This window comes from Callospermophilus lateralis, chromosome 18 (assembly GCF_048772815.1).
Source record: "Callospermophilus lateralis isolate mCalLat2 chromosome 18, mCalLat2.hap1, whole genome shotgun sequence".
In the NCBI taxonomy this organism is placed as follows: domain Eukaryota; kingdom Metazoa; phylum Chordata; class Mammalia; order Rodentia; family Sciuridae; genus Callospermophilus; species Callospermophilus lateralis.
The window spans coordinates 11,058,490-11,078,796 of NC_135322.1; the positions used below are offsets into that span (position 1 = coordinate 11,058,490).

At 54.0% G+C, this 20,307-nt stretch overlaps 1 protein-coding gene across 3 annotated transcripts in view; it reads right to left on the reverse strand.

Moving 5' to 3' along the window:
- Positions 1–20,307, reverse strand: part of Nectin2 (nectin cell adhesion molecule 2) — a 28,284-nt gene extending 7,977 nt beyond the window's left edge. For all 3 annotated transcript variants that reach the window (XM_076837932.2, XM_076837931.2, XM_076837933.2), the window contains exons 1-5: positions 19,990–20,307; positions 7,779–8,144; positions 5,571–5,867; positions 3,781–3,898; positions 3,448–3,596 (exon numbers count right to left, since the gene is read on the reverse strand). In XM_076837932.2, the coding sequence (XP_076694047.1) occupies positions 3,448–3,596; positions 3,781–3,898; positions 5,571–5,867; positions 7,779–8,144; positions 19,990–20,077 (1,018 nt within the window). In that variant the 5' untranslated portion in view covers positions 20,078–20,307. The remainder of the gene's footprint in view (positions 1–3,447; positions 3,597–3,780; positions 3,899–5,570; positions 5,868–7,778; positions 8,145–19,989) is intronic.

Sequence of the window (20,307 nt, forward strand, 5' to 3'; positions counted from 1 at the left end):
ATTATTTTTGGTTTTGAGATAGGGTCCCGCTCTGTTGCCCAGCCTGGCCTGCCTCAGTCTCCCAAGTAGCTGGGACTCTAGGTGCCACCACTGTGCTCACCACAGTGCCACGGAACTTGAGGCTTTCAATTTTTTGGGGGGTGTCTGTGTGTGTGTGTGGTGCTGGGAGGAACCCAGGGCCTGGTGCATGCCAGACCAGCAAGCCACTGCTGAGCTGCACCCCAACCCTAGGATGGTGTTTGCCAACAAGGGGTCATGACCCAGTAGGTTGGCAAATCAGGTTAGTGACTTGCATTCCGCATTAAAAAAAAAAAAAAGTAGGCCCAGGTGCCCTGGGGCACGTGTACATTTCTAGGAGACTGAGATGGGAGACTGAGATGGGAGGATTACAAATTCAAGGCCATCTGGGGCAACTTTAATGAGTTTATAAAAAATAAAAAGGGCTGGGGAAGCTGCGCGCAGCTAGGGAGACAGGAGGCAGGAGGATCACGAGTTCCAAGCCAGCCTCAGCAAAAGCGAGGCGCTGAGCAACTCAGTGAGACCCTGTCTCTAAATAAAACACAAAATAGGGCTGGGGATGGGCTCAGTGGGCGAGTGCCCCTGAGCTCAATCCCTGGTACCCCCCTGCAAAAAAAAAAAAAAAGAAAGGAAGAAAAACCAGGGGATGTTTAGGGATGTGACTCAGTGGTCAAGCGCTCACCCAGCACGCACAAGGCCCTCGGTTCCAGCCCTGCACTGAAACAACACAAAATCTGTACTGAACACTGGCCAGACCTTTCTTGCCATGATGCCCTCAACCACAGCATAATCCTACCGACGAAACTTGGACACGTCTTACAAGTTATCTCAGGATGATTTCAAGGGCACATGAGGCTGTGTGTAGCCCGGTGCGAACATCAGGCCACTTCATATACCACCAGGCCATCCTCAGGGCTCCTGGAACCAGTCCCCACTGATGCCACTGTACCTGCACCTAGTGCTGAGCTGGGGCATGAAGCACGACTCTACTGGGACCGGCGGTCAGCAGCACCTGCCCACAGTCCTCGCTGCAGCTGGAGTGTCTGCTGTCTCTGAGGTGGAACTCTGGCGCTCTAGAGCCCAGGGCCAAGTCTGCTCATGTGTCTGTTGGTCAAAGGTGCTGAGCCTCGCTAGAGACATCTGTCCCGTGGTGGCAGAATGTAAGGACCTGTGTTTGTGCTGGTGTGAACTGAGTCTGGCAGTGCATCTGGCTTGAGTCTGTGTGTGTCTGGGAGACACCCCACTTTTTTATTTTTTCATTACTGGGGATTGAACCCAGAGGTACTGTACCACTGAGCTACATCCCCAACCCTTTTTAATTTTTAAATTTTGAGTCAGGGTCTCACTAAGTTGTTAAGGCTGCCTTCCAACTTGTGATCCTCCTGCCTCAGCCTCCTGAGTCGCTGGGATTACAGGTGTGCACCACATGCCTGGCTGTGGGACTCTTTTTTGAGCAATGTGACCAAGAGCCCCGAGTGTCTTCTTGGGGGGGGGGTGGATGTATGTTAGTGCACTTCTTATCTGCTACTGGATTTCTAAGGTGCTGAGTGTGTCCCCGTTTCTGCTGGCAGCCATCTTTGGGAGCATGTCCTTATGAAGAGGTTAACTATCATGGGTCTGTGGCTGCCCTTGGGGGAATGAAGAAGCGCCGAGCGTTCCTCCTGATGATGATCTGTGTGGGCAGGGTGTCCCTGTGTATGGCAGACTCTTCCTAAGTGAGCCTGTGCCTCCTGAGGGTGGGCAGGGACATCTGTTTCTAGGGCGTTTCTCAGGGTAGAGGTGCTGGGTATGTTTCCAGCTTGGTCTCCTCTAGGCATGCCTCTGAGGCAGGTATGGCACCTCTGATGTCACCACTGTACCCCCAACATCAGCGAGAACTCCTGGCAAACAGGCGACCTCGGCAAATATTTGCCAGAGGATGACCTATCAAATGAGAATCTCTAGTGGGGCAGAGTGGCACATGCCTGTGGTCCCAGTTACTCGTGAGGCTGAGGATGGCAAGTTCAAGGTCAGCCTCAACAACTTAGTGAGACCCTGTCTCAAAATAAAAGATAAAAAGGGCTGGGGGTGTGGCTCAGTGATAAAATACCCCTGGGTTCAATCCCCAATACCGCACCCCCCCCCCAAAAAAAAAGAAAGGGCTGGGGCAGGGCTCAGGGGCAGAGTGCCTGCCTCACACATGTGAGGCCCTGGGTTCGATCCTCAGCACCACATAAAAATAAATAAATAAAGGTATTATGTCCATCTACAACTAAAAAGAAAATATTTTAAAAATTTAAAAAATTTTTAAAATAAATAAATGAATAAAAGACTCTTCATAACTGAGTTTCTGGATAGTTTGAGGGAGCAGGCACCTCCCAGGACGTCCGTGGTGTCTTCGGGGCACCAATGTCTGAGGTTTTTGCATGTGGACTGCTGTCCTGTGGTGTGTGTCTCCTTCCAGGTATGATGGTGTGCTGAGCGAGGCCCACTGTCCCTCGGGGTCTGTCGCGTGTGACAGTGATCCTAAGGCAGCGCGGCCCATCTCCCAGGCCAGCGTCTGGACTCTCTGCACAAGCAGGTGGGGGGTCTGTCTCTGCTGTGTCTGTGCCACAGGGACAGGCCGTGCTTGGGAGCAGGTCCCTCTATCTTTGGTTGTGTTTCTAGGGGGCTCTGCTGCCCTGTTAGGGCCACCATTCCCGAAATGAGTGTCTGCACAGGCAAGCTGCGGGGACAGTCATCCATGAGGTACCTCTAAGAGTGGCTCTTTCTAGGCATGTGCAAAGTCTCAAGGGCTCTGACCAGTGTCACTGGCCTTATTCAGTGTGTCTTGCCTGGTGCCACTGCTCTCTCCAGAGGTTCTTGGTGACTGACGATAGGTCTGGTGTGTGGGTGACACCCAGGCTGGTGTCTGTTTGGATTTCTCCTCTTCCCTGCCCCAGAACTCCCAGCCATAGTGTCCCCTGTGTGCAGACCCTGCTGGCCATGCTCCTGACGGGAGGTACTCTGTTCTCGGCTATGGGCGCCCACGTGGCTGTCTCCAGGCATGTGACAGTCCCGCCTGTCCCCAAGTGTGTGGCTAGACAGTGATAATGTGGCCCTGTCTCTATCCCGGGCCTCGGCTCCTGCTTCTCGCCTCTGGCCCCTGTCTGGGGCCTGTCTGCGTTCCTAGTGGCACAGCGGCCCTGGGTTTCTGTTTCTGGCCTCATTGTGTCGGGGCTGTGCCTTCCCCAGCTGGCCTGGAGTAGCTTCCTGGGGCTCCTCCCGCAAGGCCCTGCCCAGGCCTCGACCTCCTCAAGCCCACAGGGCAGCGCCCACGGGTCAGCCAGCCGGGTCTGTACCCCATCCTGCCCAGGGCGGCAGCACGGCCTCGCCCAAAGTGGCCCCAAACCTGGGAGAAACGACAGAAGCAGACGGGGGTCTTCACACTCAGCCCCAAGACCCACTTACCTCGGACTAAGACGAGCTGCTCGGCGCGGCCTGTGCCCACAGCGTTGGTGACGGTGCAGATGAAGGTGGTATTGACCAGTCGGTCCACTGAGTGGACCAGCAGCTGGGGGCCCTGGACGACAGCTGAGGCTGGGAAGGTGCCCGAAATCCTGGGGGTGGAAGGTCAGGTAAGGGGTGCGGCAGGGTCCACAGGGAGCACAGGCCTCTCCTGAAGACCCAGGTTCCAGTGATCGGGCTTAACCCGGGACCCCGATTGCCCAGCCTCCTCCCTCAGGCCCAGGGTCCCGGCCCAGCCCGCCTCCCGCAGCCCAGGTTCTGGGTCCTCTCACTCACGTGCTCCAGTCGTAGCCCGTGGGCTCTGGGTTGCTGCGGACATTGCACATCAGGGTGGCCTCACTACGGCCGAGGTACCAGTTGTCATCGTAGCCAGAGATGGAGACCTCGGGGGGGTCTGGAGGAAATGGGGCACTGGCTCAGAGACAGGCATGATCCCAGAGCGGTGGACAGATTAGCTACTAGACAGGAATCCTAGAAAAGAAGTGGTAGCAAGGGGCCCACCAGGTGACACAGTGGGTGCCTGGGCTGTCTCCGCTAAGGCCACTGTAGGAAACTTTGAGGACATTATTATTCAGGGCTGCTGGCGTCCAAGGAGCCACCACGGATAATGTGTGTGTGGTGTGTGCGCTACCCCCCCTGCCCCCCACTGGGGATTGTACCATTGGGCTACCATTTCCCCAGTCTCTATTTTAATTTTGAGACAGAGTCTTTCTAAGTTGCTGAGACTGGCCTCAATCTTGTGATCCTCCTGCCTCAGCCTCCCAAGTAGCTGGAATTACATACTGCATCCAGCTGTATGTGATGGTTTTTTTTTTTGTTGTTGTTATTGTTTGTTTTTGTGGTGCTGGGGATTGAACCCAGGGCCTTGTGCATGCAAAGGCAAGCACTCGACCAACTGAGCTGTGCCCCAGCCCAGGTATGTTATTTCTCACATGCCCAGAGTGGACAACATGGGAGGGAGATGGCAAACAGTGCCTGCCCGCCCGTGTAGACACTGGGAAGACTGGTATAGCCGAGGCTCGGGGAAGCCTGTGCACATGTTGTGCAGATCACCGTGGCCCCAGGGAGCCAGTGTAGACCAGGTTGGGGAGCCAGTGTAAATGCAGGCATGGCCTGGCCAGCTGGCATACCTAAAGTGAGCGGGGCATGGGGTGGGTGTGGACAGTGAGCAGACTCTTGGTACAGTTAGTATCTGCCAGGGTCTGTGAAGAGTGCTGAAGGTGCCTCTCTGGGTGACATTTTGGGGTATCACCATGGGCAGTTTCTGGAGGAACCATCCTAGAACAAACACATTGGGAGGGGTCAGAACCAACAGCCCAAAGAGGCCAACCTAAACAATGCTGGGGAGCAGGAGTCTGCGCAGACATCCCTGGGAGTCACTCTAGACAGTGTCCCTGGGAGACGACCTCAACAGTGTGGGAAACAGGGTAGACACTGTTGGGAGGACAGCGTAGACCATGGCCCAGGGCAGTTGGGAAGGACAGTCAGGGCACTGGGTGATGTAGGGGGTAGCTGAATGCTAAAAACCAGATCTCTGAGCAGGAATGGTGGCACACACCTGTGATCCCAGGACCTCAGGAGGCTGAAGTAGGAGGATACCAAGTTCAAGACCAGTCTCAGCAATTTAGCAAGGCCCTACACAACTCAGTGGGACCCTGTCCCAAAATAAAATACAAAATAGGGCTGGGGATGTGGCTCAGTGGTCGAGGGCTCCTGAGCTCAATCCCTGGTACCCCTCAAACAAATAAAACCCCCAGATCTCTGCAGTGGAGAAAGAAAAACCCTAACGTATTTGCCAGCTTCCTTGTGTGTAACCCCAAGGCTGATCTCACTACCAATCAGACATCACTGGATGCAGAACTGGGAGAAATTCCCCTCCACGCCCACCTCAGCTGACCGATGGGGGCTGCGTGGCAAGAGCTCTGTGAAGTCAGCGTGGACACAAGAAGCTGGTCCCAGGAGCCAGTATAGACAGTGGGCAGGAGGGCAGCGCAGGACTGGGTCAAGGGAACCAACGCAAGCAGTGTAGACGGTGTTGGGGGGCAGGGTCCCTCATCTGCACTCACAGCGCACGGAGAGCGTCACGGGCAGCAGGACCGGCTCCTCCAAGGTCTCATGCTCCACTTTACAAGTGATCTTGACCCCATCCACTTGGCCCAAGGGCACCGAAGTGTAGCGGCTGGTGACTGTGACTGTGCCTGGCAAGGGCCCCGGCTCCTGGCTCTCTCTGGCCTCCCCTTCCAGGGTGGAGATCCAGGTGATCCGGGCAGGCGGGCGGCCCCCCGAGGAGACGCAGCGGGCCACGGGCATGGGCTCCAGGCTGAACGTGACCTCCTGGGCTTCGGCGCGGTTCTGAGGCTGAGCTGGGGAGAGGAGCAGAGCGCGTCACTGCGGATGCTGGCGGTTCCAGTCCCAGCTCTGCCGCTCACAGGCGGGGGCTGGGGACAGGCACCTTGCCGTGTCTCAGTTTCATGTCAGATCAGATGGGGACAAAGGGAGACCCCTCCCCGGCGGACTGTTGGTGGATCAAAGATCGGCATGTCCAGGTTGAAGGAAGGAAGAGGGAGGTGAGGGAAGGAGGCCTCCAAGAGGAGAGACGCTGGCACCCACTGAGGGCCCCCAGCAGCCCTGACTGTCCCATCCATTGGGTCCTCCTGCCGCCTCCGGCTGCCCTCCCACCCCAGTCTGTGGAGGGTCCCTGGGACCCTCAGGAGCCCAAAGCTTCCACCTCCCCCTGGGAGACTCCTGGCTCAGGGAGCCCAGCTGGGGCTGCCTCAGTTGAGGGTTCCAGGAACTCCCCACCTGTCACCCCTCGGTCCCCACACCTGCCCACTTCCGGGTGGTGGACACCAGCCCAGGCCTCCCTTCCTCGAGGGAACCTCTCTGACCTGTCTGCCTTTCCCTTCATAGTGGCTCACGTGTCACCTGCTTTTCTGCGAGGGAGGGCCTGGCTGCTTCATTCTTTGTTCCCATATTGCCTTGTGCCTAGGGAGTGTCCTCTGGGCGCTCCTTCATCATTATTACTATTATTATTTTTTAGTTGTAGATGGACACATACCTTTATTTATTTATTTTTATGTGGTGCTGAGGATGGAGCCCAGCATCTTGCTTGTGCTAGGCGAGGGCTCTACTGCTGAGCCACAACCCCAGCGCCCCCTTTATTACTAATTAATTAATTAACTAATTAATTCTGCAGTGCTGGGATGAGACAGAGGGCCAAGTGCAAGCTAGGCAAGGCCCCTACTAGCCCAGCTACCAGGCCCTTGGAATCTCTCTCTTTTACCAGGGATTCCACTCAGGGGCCCTCGACCACTGAGCCACATCCCAGCCCTATTTTGCATTTTATTTAGAGACAGGGCCTCACTGAGTTGCTTAGTGCCTCGCTTTTGCTGAGGCTGGCTTTGAACTTGAGATCCTCCTGCCTCAGCCTCCTGAGCCTGTCTACTGCAGTATTTTTCTTGGACAGAACAAATGATTGCACAAGAAGAGGGACTTCCACCGGGGCGGGCTCCTTGCAGAGGGAAGCACTACCCAGGGAGGGGAGAGGGTGGCTTCCGGCTCTCTGGGGCTGAGAAGGGGAAAATAAAGCATCCGGAGTGATGTGGCTTCAGAAAGTTGCTGAGGGAAGGTGGCATCCTGGGGGATTTCCAAAGTCAGTGAGAAAGAGCAGCCCTTGACCAGCCGCCTTCCCAGGTCCCTCCCACTGGAGTCAGAGTCTGGGAGTGTTTTTTTTTTTTTTTTTTTTGTACCAGGGATTGAACTCAGAGGCACTTAAACACTGAGCCACATCCACAGCCCTTTTTATTTTATTTTTTTTACTTTGAGACAGGATCTCTCTAAGTTGCTTAGGACCTTGGTAAATTACTGAGGCAGGCCTTGAACTCGCCAACCTGCTGTCTCAGCCTCCCAAGCTGCTGGGATTACAGGCAGGCGCCGCTGCTGGGGCCCGATTTACTCTCTTAGTTTTGTTCTATGGTTTACTCGCTGGCGCCCCCTGTCTGGAATGGGAGCCCTTACAGCACAGGGAGTCCTGTCTTAACTGCTTTCTCCCCAGAGCCCAGGAGGGTGCCTGGGCATAGTAGATGCTCACTAAGTATTTGCTGGAAGAATGCCTTGTTGGCTGTGGTATCCTTGGCATGTGGAAAAGCATCGGGCACACAGTAGGTGCTCCGTGGGCATCTGTCGACTGACTGAGTAAGGAAGGAAAGTCACCAGCTGAGACAGAGAGAAAACAGACTGGTGGGGGTTGCTCCAGTTGCACCCGCGCAGCTCACCTATGACTTTCAGCCAGGTCACCCCCCGGCGCGTGCCGTTGGGGAAGGTGGCGAACTCGCAGGTGTAGTTGCCCTCGTCCTCCACCATCAGTCCCTGGAAGGCCAGCGTGGCATCCCACAGGTCTGCCTTTGTGCCTTGACCAGCTCTGACGAAGGACAGTCGCTCCTTGCTGGACTGCGGGCTGGGGTAGTGGACGCCGTAGGAGGGGTGGAAGGCCGCCACGGCCGCTGCATCCAGGCGCTGCCAGGTCACCTGAGAGATGCGCACTTCCGAGGTGGGTGGCAGCAGGTGGCACGGCAGCTCCACGGTGCCTCCCAGGCGGCCCCGCACCTCTGGTAGCACCTGAACCCGCACATCCTGGGCTCCTGGGGAGAGGAGGGGGACAGGTCAGGTAGACGAGGGACCAGGACCTCCAGCCAGGCTGGGCCGGGGTACGCGGGGGAGACTGGCTCCAGTGGGACGGAGGAGGCTCTTCCGCCAAGGTGAGGAAAGTTAGGGGAATTGGGGTCTGAACTAGTGAGCAGCAGACACACACTGTGACCAGTTTCTCCCCCTACACACTCACGCTTGTCTGTTTTTTTTTGGTACCAGGAATTCAACTCAGTGGAGCTTAACCCCCAAGCCACATTCCCAGCCCATTTTAGATTTTATTTAGAGACAGGGTCTTGCTGAGTTGCTTAGGGCCTCACTAAGTTGCTGAGGCTGGCTTTGAACTCAACGATCCTCCTGCCTCAGCCTCCTAAACTGCTGGGATTACAGGCGTGTGCCACTGCGCCTGGCCACAACACGTTTCTGATGCTGGGCATGGATGGGTCCTCCCCGTCCCCCTGCCACATCAAGCCACTATCGACTCTGCAGCAACAGACACCAATCAGGAGCCCCCCACTCAGCTCTGACACTGTGGCCTGAACACAGTATGTGGCCCCGCAGGTCCAGGGTTCATTCCCAAGATCCCTCTCTGTCGCCTTCAGATGCCAACCGTACGCCCTGCTGTTTCTTCTGTACCCCTGACTCATTTGCTGTAGATTGGGATCACCACAGTCCCCTCCTCAGGTTCCACTAAACTGTTTTTGCACAGGTACGGTGTACACACCTGCAGCCCCAGCACCTCAGGAGGCTGAGGCAGGAGGATCAAGTTCAAGGCCCGTTGCCATAAGGTAGTGAGACCCTCTCAAACAAAAACAAAGGTGGCAACTTTTTTTTTTTTTGTCCTGGGGACTGGACCCATGGGCATTTTACCACTGAGCCACATCCCCAGCCCTTTTTATTTTTCATTTTGAGACAGGGTCTTGCTAAGTAGGGCTTCACTAAATTGCTGAGGCTGGCCTCAAATCCATGATCCTTCTGTCTCAGCCTCGGGAGTCACTGGAATTACAGGCATGCTCCACTGCGCCCAGATGCCCAGCTGTGTTTCTTTCTTTTTCTTTTTTAAGTTTGTTTTGTTTTGTGGCTTCAGGAATTTAATTCAGGGGCTCTTTACCACTGAGCTACATCTCTAGCCCTATTAATTTTTTTTCCCAAGACAGGGTCTCACCAACAAATTAGCAATCCTCCTGCCTCGGCCTCAGCCTCCCCAGGATTACCTGTGCCAAGCTGGCTTTTTAAAAATTTTGAACCAGGGGCTGGGGATGTGGCTCAAGCGGTAGCGTGCTCGCCTGGCATGCGTGCGGCCCGGGTTCGATCCTCAGCACCACATACAAACAAAGATGTTGTGTCCGCCGAGAACTAAAAAATAAATATTAAAAAGATTCTCTCAAAAAAAAAAATTTTGAACCAGGAGCTTACTGGGACCACAGATGTGTGCCACTGTACCTGGGCTCCGCTCATTTGTTCAACTGGCTATTTCGAAGGATTCCAAGGATTCCAAAGAAGGGGAGCTTAGGGGGAGGCCTGGGGGATGGGCGTAGTCTCCACAGCTCTGGGGAAGCCCCACCCTCTGGGACCCTCGCGAGTTCAGGAAGCTCAGAGTCCTGGAAAGGACTCGGAGTCACACTGCTTAGGCACAATGAATGACATCATTGACTGTTGTTTATCAGCTCGGCCCCTCCCCCATCCATGGAGGTGGGGGTGGGGCTGAAAGTCCCAACCTTCTAATCCTGACCTGGTCTTTCTGGTGACCAGTCCCCAACCTGAAGCCTGGGGTCTACTGACCAACAACAGTCCTTTATTTCCTTTCTCTCTTTCGGTACGGGGCACTCTACCACTGAGCCGCATCCCCAGCCCTTCTTTATTTTATTTATTTATTTATTTTTTAGTTGTTGATAGACCTTTATTTATTTTTATGTAGTGCTGAGAATTGAACCCAGTGCCTCATACATGCCAGGCAAGTGCACTACTGCTGAGCCACAACCCCAGCCTCACCTTTTTTATTTTTATTTTGAGACAGGGTCTTGCTAAATTGATGAGACTGGCCTTCAATTTACAATCCTCCAGCCTCAGCCTCCTAAATTGCTGGGATTACAGGTCTGGGCCACCGCACCCAGCAAGTCAGCTCTTTAACATGGAATAAGACACTATGACTTGGGAGAGTCTGAGGATTTTAGGAAATCTTTGCCAGGAATCAGAGGAAGATCAAATAAATATTTCACAAGGTCACAACTAGATTATATATGATTATGGAAATTACTGTCAATACTCTTAGATATGAAAATCAAATTGTGGATGTGTAGAAAATCTTTTCCTAGGGGCTAGGATTGTGGTCAGTGATAGAGTGCTGGCCTAGCACGCATGAGGCACTGGGTTCGCTCCTCAGCACCACATAAAAATAAAATAAAGAGAAGCTGGGCTGGGACTGTGGCTCAGCGGTAGAGTGCTTGCCTAGGCAGGACCTGGGTTCAATCCTCAGCACCACATAAAAATAAAGGCATTGTTTTGTGTCCATGTACACCTTAAATAAATAAATATAAAAAAAGAGAAGTAAATGAAAGTAAAATAAGATGTTAAAAAAAGAAAAAAAAAAAGTATTTTCCTAGAATGTATAAGAATGACTGAAATGTCCTGCCTACAAGGGGGGCTCTCGGGCCATTATTCTGACTTACACCCATATGTTTGAAATTTTTCATTATAAAATGGAGTAAATAATCCTCTAAAATTAATCAATAAAAAATAGCTGGGAGCTGGGTGCAGCAGTGCACGCCTGTAATCTCAGTAGTTTAGGAGGCTGAGGAGAAGGATCGCAAGTTCAAAGCCAGCCTCAGAACTCAGAGAGCCCCTAAGCAACTCAGTGAGACCTTGTCTCTAAATAAAATATATATTAAAAAAAAAAAAGCGATGAGGATGAGGCTCAGTGGTAGAGCAGTTGCCTGGCATGTGAGGCTCTGGGTTCATCCCCAGCCCTGGGGGGGGGGGATATATCTTTATATCTATCTATATCTATATATATCACAAAAGAAATTTTAAAGCATTTTAAATGTGAGAATAGTCCACTTTTCCCTTTACAGCAATACACTTTCCCTCCTTCAATGAACCCTCGGGGACTTGGGTGTGCCAGATTGTCCCCAGTCCCCAGAACCCGGGCCTTATGCTGCTAGGAAGTGTTCTAACCGTGAGTGCCTAGAGCGCCACCCCAGCCCTTTTTTCTCATTTTAATGAAAACAGGGACAGGAAGGATGGCCCTGCTATGCCAGGCAGCACACAGGAGCAAAGACCAGAGGGTTCAAATCCTGACTCCGTGTGTGACCTTGGGCAAGTCACTTAACCTCTCTGTGCCATTTCCCAGGTATAAAATTAGGATAATAATGGTCCCCACCTCCCAGGGTTGTTCTGAGGATCAAAGAGTGTTTGTAGAGCACCCACAGGGACACAGGAAACTCAGATCAGAGCTTGGCAAATAAACACCATGAGGTCTGTGTAATTACAGGAGGCCCTGACACCGGAGGTGAGGCAAGGCAAGGGCATGTGACCCACATCAAGGGGCAAGAGCTGCCTGGCTCCCTCTGCCTGTCCCCACCCAGGAACCAGGGAACACTGTCAGGTGACCCTGAGGAAGGGGTCCCCAGCGGAAGCAGTTCCTTGGACAGGGACAGTCCCAGGGACTTCACATAAGAAGCCATCAAGGAAGACCTCCAGGACACACGTGTCATCCCACACCAGCTCCACGCACGACTCCAGGTGGGAAATGGCCTCGCTGATTCTCTGGGGAACCACAGAGCGTGGCGCCTGGGAACCACTCAACAGGGGCTTCCGGCCAGCTCTGTCCCTTGCCAGCTGGGGGAGCTTCTTCCAGCCTAAAGTTCCTCCATCTGTAAAACTGGGGTGTTCAAGCCCCGCCCCCCAGGGTTCCCGTGAGAATCTGGGTGAGGATCTTCCTTCCTTTGCAGGGCCTGGCGCCAAGACCAGCTCAACTGGCAGCTGCCTGCGGCTACAGGGCCTTGCAGGGTCTCCATGGTAGGTTTTGCCTTTTTGTTATGTTGGGAATTGACCCCGGGGCTCTGCCCCTGAGCTGCATGCCCAGCCCTTTTATTTTTTATTTTGAGACAAGGTCTCACAAAGTTGCTGCAGCTGGCCTCGAACTTGTGATCCTCCTGCCTCAGCCTCCTGAGTGGCTGGGATTGCAGGTGTGGGCCACAGTGCCCGGCCTTGTCTGGATTTTTCTGATGGGCAATCTAGACCCTTCCATATAGGTTGCTAATTCAAGTTGGTTCACATTTAAAATAACTATTCCTCCACCAAAAAACAAACAAAAAACAAAAAATAACTCAAGAGTTATAACTGTGACATTTAGAATTTGGAAACTGAGAGGGAGGGCTCAGAGAGAGGGGAACAGAAGAGAATCAGCTTAAAAATAAAATAAACAGAAGTAAATGAAGGTAAAATAAGATGTTTAAAAAAAAGGAAAAGAAAAAAGAAAATTGCTGTTCTTTCGCAGGCAATCCAAGGCACAAATAGTTGCTCAGTGAACAGGTCTTGGGGTCCAAGGCTTAGCCCCCCGAAGGACAGGGAATCATCTGTCTTACTCCCTGTCCTGTCCCCAACTCCGACATCTGGGCCTGGCACTCAACAGAGGCTCAATAAACACTGACCCAGTCCCTGAGCTGGTCAGAAGCCACAGAAGTGACAGGACAAATCAGGTGCTGTTCTCAGGGCTGAGACTCCGGTGGAGATAAATATTGTGCAATAATTACCAACACGAAAGAACGTCATGGTGACTGAGGTGGCAGGTCTTGACCCGCCTGAGGAAAGGAAGTCAGAAGGTATCCTGGAGGAGACCACCCCCGGAAGCCGAAGTCCAGACTGACACAGCCCACAGCCCTGCGGGTCCCCTTCTGGGACTTGAAACTCCTAAGAAATTGGTCCTTAAGAGGCAGGCCACATGAAGGCGTAAGAATGGCAGAAAACGTATCACTCACATGGGTCCTTAAACAACTAGGGGCTTCCATCCTCTTATCAGATAAAGCCAAAGAATCAGAAGGGACAGAAGGCCACTTCATGGCGCTTTAGGAAACCATACATCAGCAAGACACAGCAATCGTAAATATTTATGCCCCAAACAATGGAGCATCTACGTGCATCAGACCCTTCTCGTTTTTAAGAATCAAACAGACCGCAACACAATAATTCTGGGTGACTTTAACATGCCTCTGTCACCACTGCATAGAGCCTCAAACAAAAACGAAATCAAGAAGATATAGAAGTAAAAAATACAATTGATGATTTAGACTTAACAGACATATATGGACTATTTCATCCATCAGTGCCTGAGTACGCTCTCTTCTCAGCAGCACAGGTCCTCCTCTGACATAGACCATGCCGTGTAGGCCATCACACGTGCTGACAGACAACTGCAATGTTACTGAATACATTGGTAGCATCTGTAGCCTTATTTGGATAGCTCCCTTCCCATTGCTATTAATTTTTGTGTTCTTGCTTTTTTCTTGATTAGACTTGATTTTTTTAAATAAATATTTATTTTTTAGTTCTGGGTGGACACAACATCTTTTGTATGTGGTGCTGAGGATCGAACCCGGGCCGCACACATACCAGGCAAGCAGGCTACCGCTTGAGCCACATCCCCAGCCCAAGACTTGATTTTTAATCAACTTCTGGCTGTATTTTTTCTTCTCTATTTCATATATATCTGCTCCTACTTATTTTTTCCTTCCTACTACCTAATTTGATTGTTAGTCTAGCTTCTTGCTGGTACAAGTGCTTTAACTTATAAATGTTCATCTGAGTACTGTTTCATCCCAGAGATTCTGATTTTTTTTGGGGTGTGGGTGTTGCTCGGGATTGAACCCAGGACCTTGTGCAGAACCCAGGCCTCAAACTTGCAATCCTCCTGCCTCAGCCTCTTGAGTTGTTGGGATTATAGGGGTGTACCGCCATGTCTGACCAAACAATCCATTTTTAAGGCATCTCTGCCTCAGTAGGGCTCAAGATGGAAGTCTTGGAGCTGGACTTCTCTTTCTCTGCCCCTACATGGATTCCATCAGGAAGTCCCGTGGGGTCTGTTTGAAACTGATCTCAATCAGTCCACGTGTGACCCCCCCCACCTCCCTGGGGACTAATCCACTAGCACCTCCCACCTGGCAGATGGCAGCTGCTCCTCAGATGTGCCCCCACACAGGCCAGGACGAGCCTGCCGGAAGGTCTGCTCAGACCCTGCCTGTGGCTCTCTCCTCACTAAAGCAAAGGGACCCACAAAGCGCTGCCCGTTCTCAGTCATCGCCTCTCTCTCTCTCTTTTTCTTTTAGTTGTAGATGGACACGATCTTTATATTTATTTGTTTATTTTTACGTGGTGCTGGGGACAGAACCCAGGGCCTCACGCATGCGAGGCGAGCACTTTACCACTGAGCCCCAGCCCCAGCCCTCTTTTTTTTTTTTTTGGTACCAGGATTGAACCCAGGGGCGCTTAACCACTGAGCCACATCCCCAGTTCTTTTTATCTTTATTTAGAGACAAGGTCTCCCTAAGTTGCTGAGGCTGCCCTTGAACTTCTGATCCTCCAGCCTCAGCCTCCCGAGCCAATGGGATGACAGGCGCAGGCCTCCCCCTGCCTGACCTCATCTCCCACCTCTCTCCTGGCTCCCCTGCAGCAGCCACACTGGTTTTTCCACTTTCTTCCAACAATGCGAGGCTCATCCTGCCTGGGTTGTGCACTGTTTTCCTCCCTGGCCCCCTGGCTCTTCCCTCACTTCCTTCTGCCATTTTGCGCAGGAGACATTCCCTGACCACAGTATCGACTATAACGTGGACTCCCTCGGTCCTGCGTTCTTCTTCCTCTTGGCCCTGATCACCATGCTGTGCAGAACCCTGTCTTTCTCCCTGCAGAGCATCAATGCCACGCGCAGAGATCTTCATCCATCTTGTTCACTACTATATCCCAGAGCCTAGAACAGTGCCTGGCCTACTGGAGGCGCTCCATAAACGAGCTGGATGAAAACGCAGAATAAGGAATCAAAGTGCTAGATCACACAGGTGGGGGTTGAGCTAAAGTTTGGACGTTTTTTCTGAGGGCACTGGGGAGCCATGGAGGGTTATAACCTGGGGGAGGAACGGGGTTAGGCTGTGGTTTAGAAAGATCCCACAGAATGGAGTGGGGCAGGAACCAGAGGAGGAGCCCGACTGGCAACAGATTCAGACCCAGGACAGGAGTGCCACTGGGGTAGGAGGCGGGGAGTGCTCAGTTAGAATGCTTGGGACCTGAGGCTGACAGGCTGGGCGGGTGGGGGTGGGTCTGTGTGCTAGGTGGAGGCAGGAGGGCGGCTGGCCTGGAGTTAGGGTCCCAGCTGCCAGCACACTGCTGGGAGGGAGCCCATGTCCTGACCCTGATAGGGACAGGGCACCACAGCCAGGGAGGGGACAGAGTGTGGCTGTGGGAACACACCTCCTCTGCTTCCCTGGGCAAGCCAAGCTGATGATAGCTTTATAGAAGTGTCACTTGGGTCTCTACACACACTTCCTTTTTTTGTGAACAGGGCCCAGCAGAGTGGGGGCTGCCCAGGTCATTTGGGAAGCCCAGGGAAGAACTTCAGGGGACAGAGATACAGAATCTGAGAACTTGAGACGCAGGGAGGGACTGACCAAGGCACAGAGGAAGGTCACAGTGACTCATGGAACCCTGGAGGAGGGCTGGGGCCTGGACTTCTGGGTCTAAGGGAGGAAATTAGCTCTTGGGTCCTCAGGGCTTGGGGTGCCCCCTACAAACCTATAAAACACGGGACAGGGTGTGGCCCAACTCCAGCAGGCCCTCCATGTGCTCTAAAGCAGTGGCCTCAGTGGCTGCCTCAGCCACTTGGTTAATTAATTAGTTGCATTAATCACAGTGGCCACCCCCACAGCAGAAGCCCAGAGCCCGACTGGGGGATGAGTGCAGCAACCAGGATGCAGGGCTGTGGGTCTGGCCTGGGTTCTCCGCCGGCCTCTGGTCTTTGTCCCTCATCACGAAGCGCTGGGGGCACTGGGTCTGGGCGGGATCCCTCCCCGCCCTCCCTCCTGAAGCTCAGCTCTGCAGGCCTGGGGACAGGAGGGAAGGGGAGGGAGCCACCCATCTTGGGATGAATCTCTAAGATTGCTCTTCCAGGAAGGGGTCCTGGGACAGATTCCTGCCACACACTCCGGGCTCCATGGAGTTCACACCTCAGTGTCTGTCTCTCTGAGGCCCAGGCCCCCTAATTCTTGCAGATCCTGTGTCCTGATAGTCTTCTTATTCTCCCCTTGGACACTCAAGGTTTTCATCTGTCTCTCAGGATCTTCTCATCTCTGCCTCTGGCTCTTAGAGTCCCTGCTCCTCTGTCTCTAATCCCCAATGTCTCTGGCCTCTGTTTCTCAAATTGTGCTCTCTCTCTCTCTCTCTCTCTCTCTCTCTCTCTCTCTCTCTCAGGCCTCCTGATGCTAAGGAAGCACTCTCCCACTCAGCGATATTCCCAGCCATCTTTTTTGAACAGTATTATTGATATAAAATTTCCATATAATCCACTCCCCCCCCCCAGAGCATACAGTTTAATGCCTCTTGCTTTGTTCACAAAATCATGCACGATTGCCACAGTGATTTCAGAACATTCACACTGGTCAGCTAAGCAAAGTGGCGCTTGCCTGTAATTCCAGTGACAGAGGCTGAGGCAGGAGGGTCACATGTTCAAGGCCAGCCTTAGTAATTTAGCAAGATCCTATCTCAAAATGAAGATAAAAAAGAGCTGGGGTTGTAGCTCAGTAGTAGAGGGCCCCTGAATTCAATCCCCAGTATCAAAATTAAAAAAAAGTGTCATTAGCCAGAAAGATAGCTGGGACCTCTTAGCTGTTCCCTTTCTTTGCTGGGCGCCTCTATCCTAGGGGGGGTCTCTATCTGCTGCGTCTGGGTCTTCTTATCTCTGGAGTCTGGCTTTCTTATCAGATTCCTGGGAACTGTAATCTCTCTGTGTCTCTGTGTCTGGACCCTGGGACCTCCTTGCTCCTGGGTCTCCTACCCCGTCTCTCTGCATCTACTACACTTTCTCAACTGCTGGAGCCTTCTCGCTGGGTCCCCTCTTCTCCTCCGCCTCCTGCTCCATTTCTCTCAGCATTGCTGGGACATTAAAAATGTAACAGCGTCCCAGGCAGGGGCGGGGGAGCTGGCCCTCGTGCACTACTCCCTGTCCCTCTTATGTCCACCACTCCTTGGGGCCCCCACACGCTGCTGGCCTTGAGGCTTGCCTGTGCCTTGACCTTCCTGGGTCATGGCATCTCCTCTCTCAGATGGAGTCTTCTGGGCTCCCTGCCTGTCACTAAACCTCTGTCCCTCTCCTTGGGCTGTTTCTGTCTTCATCCTGGTGTCTCTGACTGGCTTCCTGTCTGTCCATGTGGCTCCTCTCTCCATCTCTCTGTTCCTTTCCTATAAGTGTCCTTGACCCCATCCCTAGATCTGATTCTCACCCTCTTTCCTCTTTTCGCTTCGGTCCCCATCCCTGTATCTCTATCCTCTCTGTTTATCCCTGTCCCCCGCCCGGCTTCTCCTCTGCTCAGTCCCCCTTCCCTAACAAGAAGAGACAGCCAGGCCTGCAGTCCCTTCTCCTCCCATCCCCCTCACTGCGTGGGGCTGCCTGGCTGACATGGATGAGCAGTGAGAGCTGAGGGTGGGAGGGGAGGCGCAGCGAGGTCCAGGTGGTGCTCCCTGGTTCCCAGGAGGCCAAGGAGGGGGAAGGCAGAGCTGGGGCCAGGTCCAGGGGGGATGAAGGAAGGGAGAGAGTGCAGCATGGGGGAAGGAAAGCTCAGAGAGGAGTGGAGAGGGAAGAGATGGAGAGAAAGTGAGGGGAGAAGGGAAGAGAGGAGGAGGAGAGACAGACAGACAGACAGACACTGGGGAGGACCCGAGTCAGCAAAGGCAGAAGGATGGAAGGTCAGGAAGGGGAAGGTCCCCTCTCCTGATTTCTCGGAGCATTGAGGGGACCTTTGAATCTTCCCAAAAGTCCTTCAGGGAAAGGACTGTCACCTCAGTTTTACAAAAGAGGCTCAGAGACACTTTGGGGAGACTACCCAGCCCAGGTGGTCTGAGAAGAGCCTCTGGATCAGGTCTCCCAGGAACTGGCTGTGGGACCCTGGGAAAGTAGCTTGTCCTTTCCACACCTCTGTTTCCTTATCTGTGAAATGGGAACAGGAAGAGGCCCCTGTTTCTAAGGGTGATCTGGAACCTTCTGTGAGATTAGGCACCAGTCAACCTTGGTGCAAGTTGGAGAATTCTCCCAGAGATGAGAGGTTCGCATCCCATCTCCCTATGGCTGACAGGGAAGGAAGAGGCGGCCAGTGCTCACAGCTAGGGGTCAAGGCTGGATGACAACTCAGGGACATCCGAGGCCAGGGGAGTGGCGGAGATTCCCCCTTAGCCCCTTTCTGGGCAAACCCATGGGAAACTCCAGCATCCCAGTGTTTCTGTCTGGGAATAAACAGCTGGTCAACTGCAAAGGGCGGGGCCAGCGCCGCCTTCACCTGTCTCCTCTCAGCCTATGCTCCTTTGGGGGCCGCACCCCTCCCCCAAAGAGGTGGGGAGGGGCGTGGGGATTAGCCAGCAGGCTCCACCCGTCCGCCTACCAAAGCGACTCCGATGACAAAGGCGCGACCAGAAGAAAGATAAGGTCCCGAAACCCGGGAGTTCGAAACTCGGGAGTCCGGAACCGGGAGCAGCAGAGCTCCTGCCCTGCCCCTCCCAGGCTCGGCGAAAGCGATACCCGGAAAACTTCCCCAGAGACGTCCCCACTGACCGCTCACTTGCAAAGGGCGGGGGCATCCAGGCTCCGGGACTCGGCCGCGGATTCTACCTGGGACGCAGCACCCTGAGCCTCCAGAGGGAACCTCTGGCCCTTGATTACACCTGGAGGCCAAAGGACGGGTGCCCTGCCCGTCTCAGTATTTGGGGTTCAGAAGACCTTCCTCTGCCCACAATTAAACCTGAAACCCACGAATTAAGCCTTCTGTCCCCAGTTCTACTTGGAATCCAGAAGACAGAGGCCCTGGCTCACAAAAGTTTGAGCCCCTCCTGCCCCCAGTTCTACCTAGACCTCGGTTAGTGACAGCCTCTGGCCTCCATTCTACCTGGGAACCGGGAGACGGAACCCCCAGCCCTTAATTTTTCTAGAACCAGTGTTTAGAGCCCGCAAACTCCCTGAGGTCCAGGGTTGGAGGGCCCAGCACAGGCCCTTCCCCCCAGGGAGCTGCAGGAACTCTCATCCTCCACCCGCCACCGACCCCAAGGTCCGAGCTCCCAGTCCCTCCTCTAGCGGATCTCGACGTCTGGCCCCTTGCCCTTGACCCTGCAAGGCTCAGACGTCCGACTTGACAAGAAAGAAAAATGAGGGGTGGGGGGAGTCTTGCCACACCACCACGACCGTCCTGCTGGGGGTGGGGGAACATTCTCCACATTCCTGAGGGGGGCACTGGAGACGGATACCCAGATCCCGAATCACTGATTAGCCCAGGATGGGGAGGGGGCGCGAGGCCTCCCACAGACCTCAGATTTAACCACTTCGGCGGCCCGAGGATCTGACCAAGGGGGGACGGGGACAGAGAAGTCCCGGGTAGCATGGGCGGTAGGGATTAAGGAGGGTGTGAAGAGAGGGACATAGAGGGATTTTCAGGACTCAGACAAAATAGGGTGTGTAGGGGAAGGCGTCGGAGTCGCAAGGGACATTCTGGAAGGGGCACGAGAGAGGGGCCTCGGTGAACCGGGGACGGGGGGGGGGAAGGTACTCGGGGTTCCTCCACTCAGAAGGGAGGGAAGGGCGTCCGCGGTTCCTCTCACCTGTTTCCCGAAGCAGCAGCAGCAGCAGCAGCGGCAGCGGCAATGTAGGCGACAATCTTGACGGCGGGAGGACGGCGACCCGGGCCATGGGGGGCCCGGGAGCGGACTGGGCCGGGGCGGGGGCCTGCGGGCCACCGTGCGTGCGCCAATCGGCTGAACGGTCGAGCAGGTGCCTGAGTGATTCGGCTGCGGCCGGCTCCGGTCGCGCACGGTTCTCCCCGCTCTGTTCTGGTTCAGCTTTCCCGATCCCGCTCTTAGGATCCACGCCCGGGCCCCTAGCTTAGCTCCGGCCGTTCGGACTCGCTGACGTCACAGGAC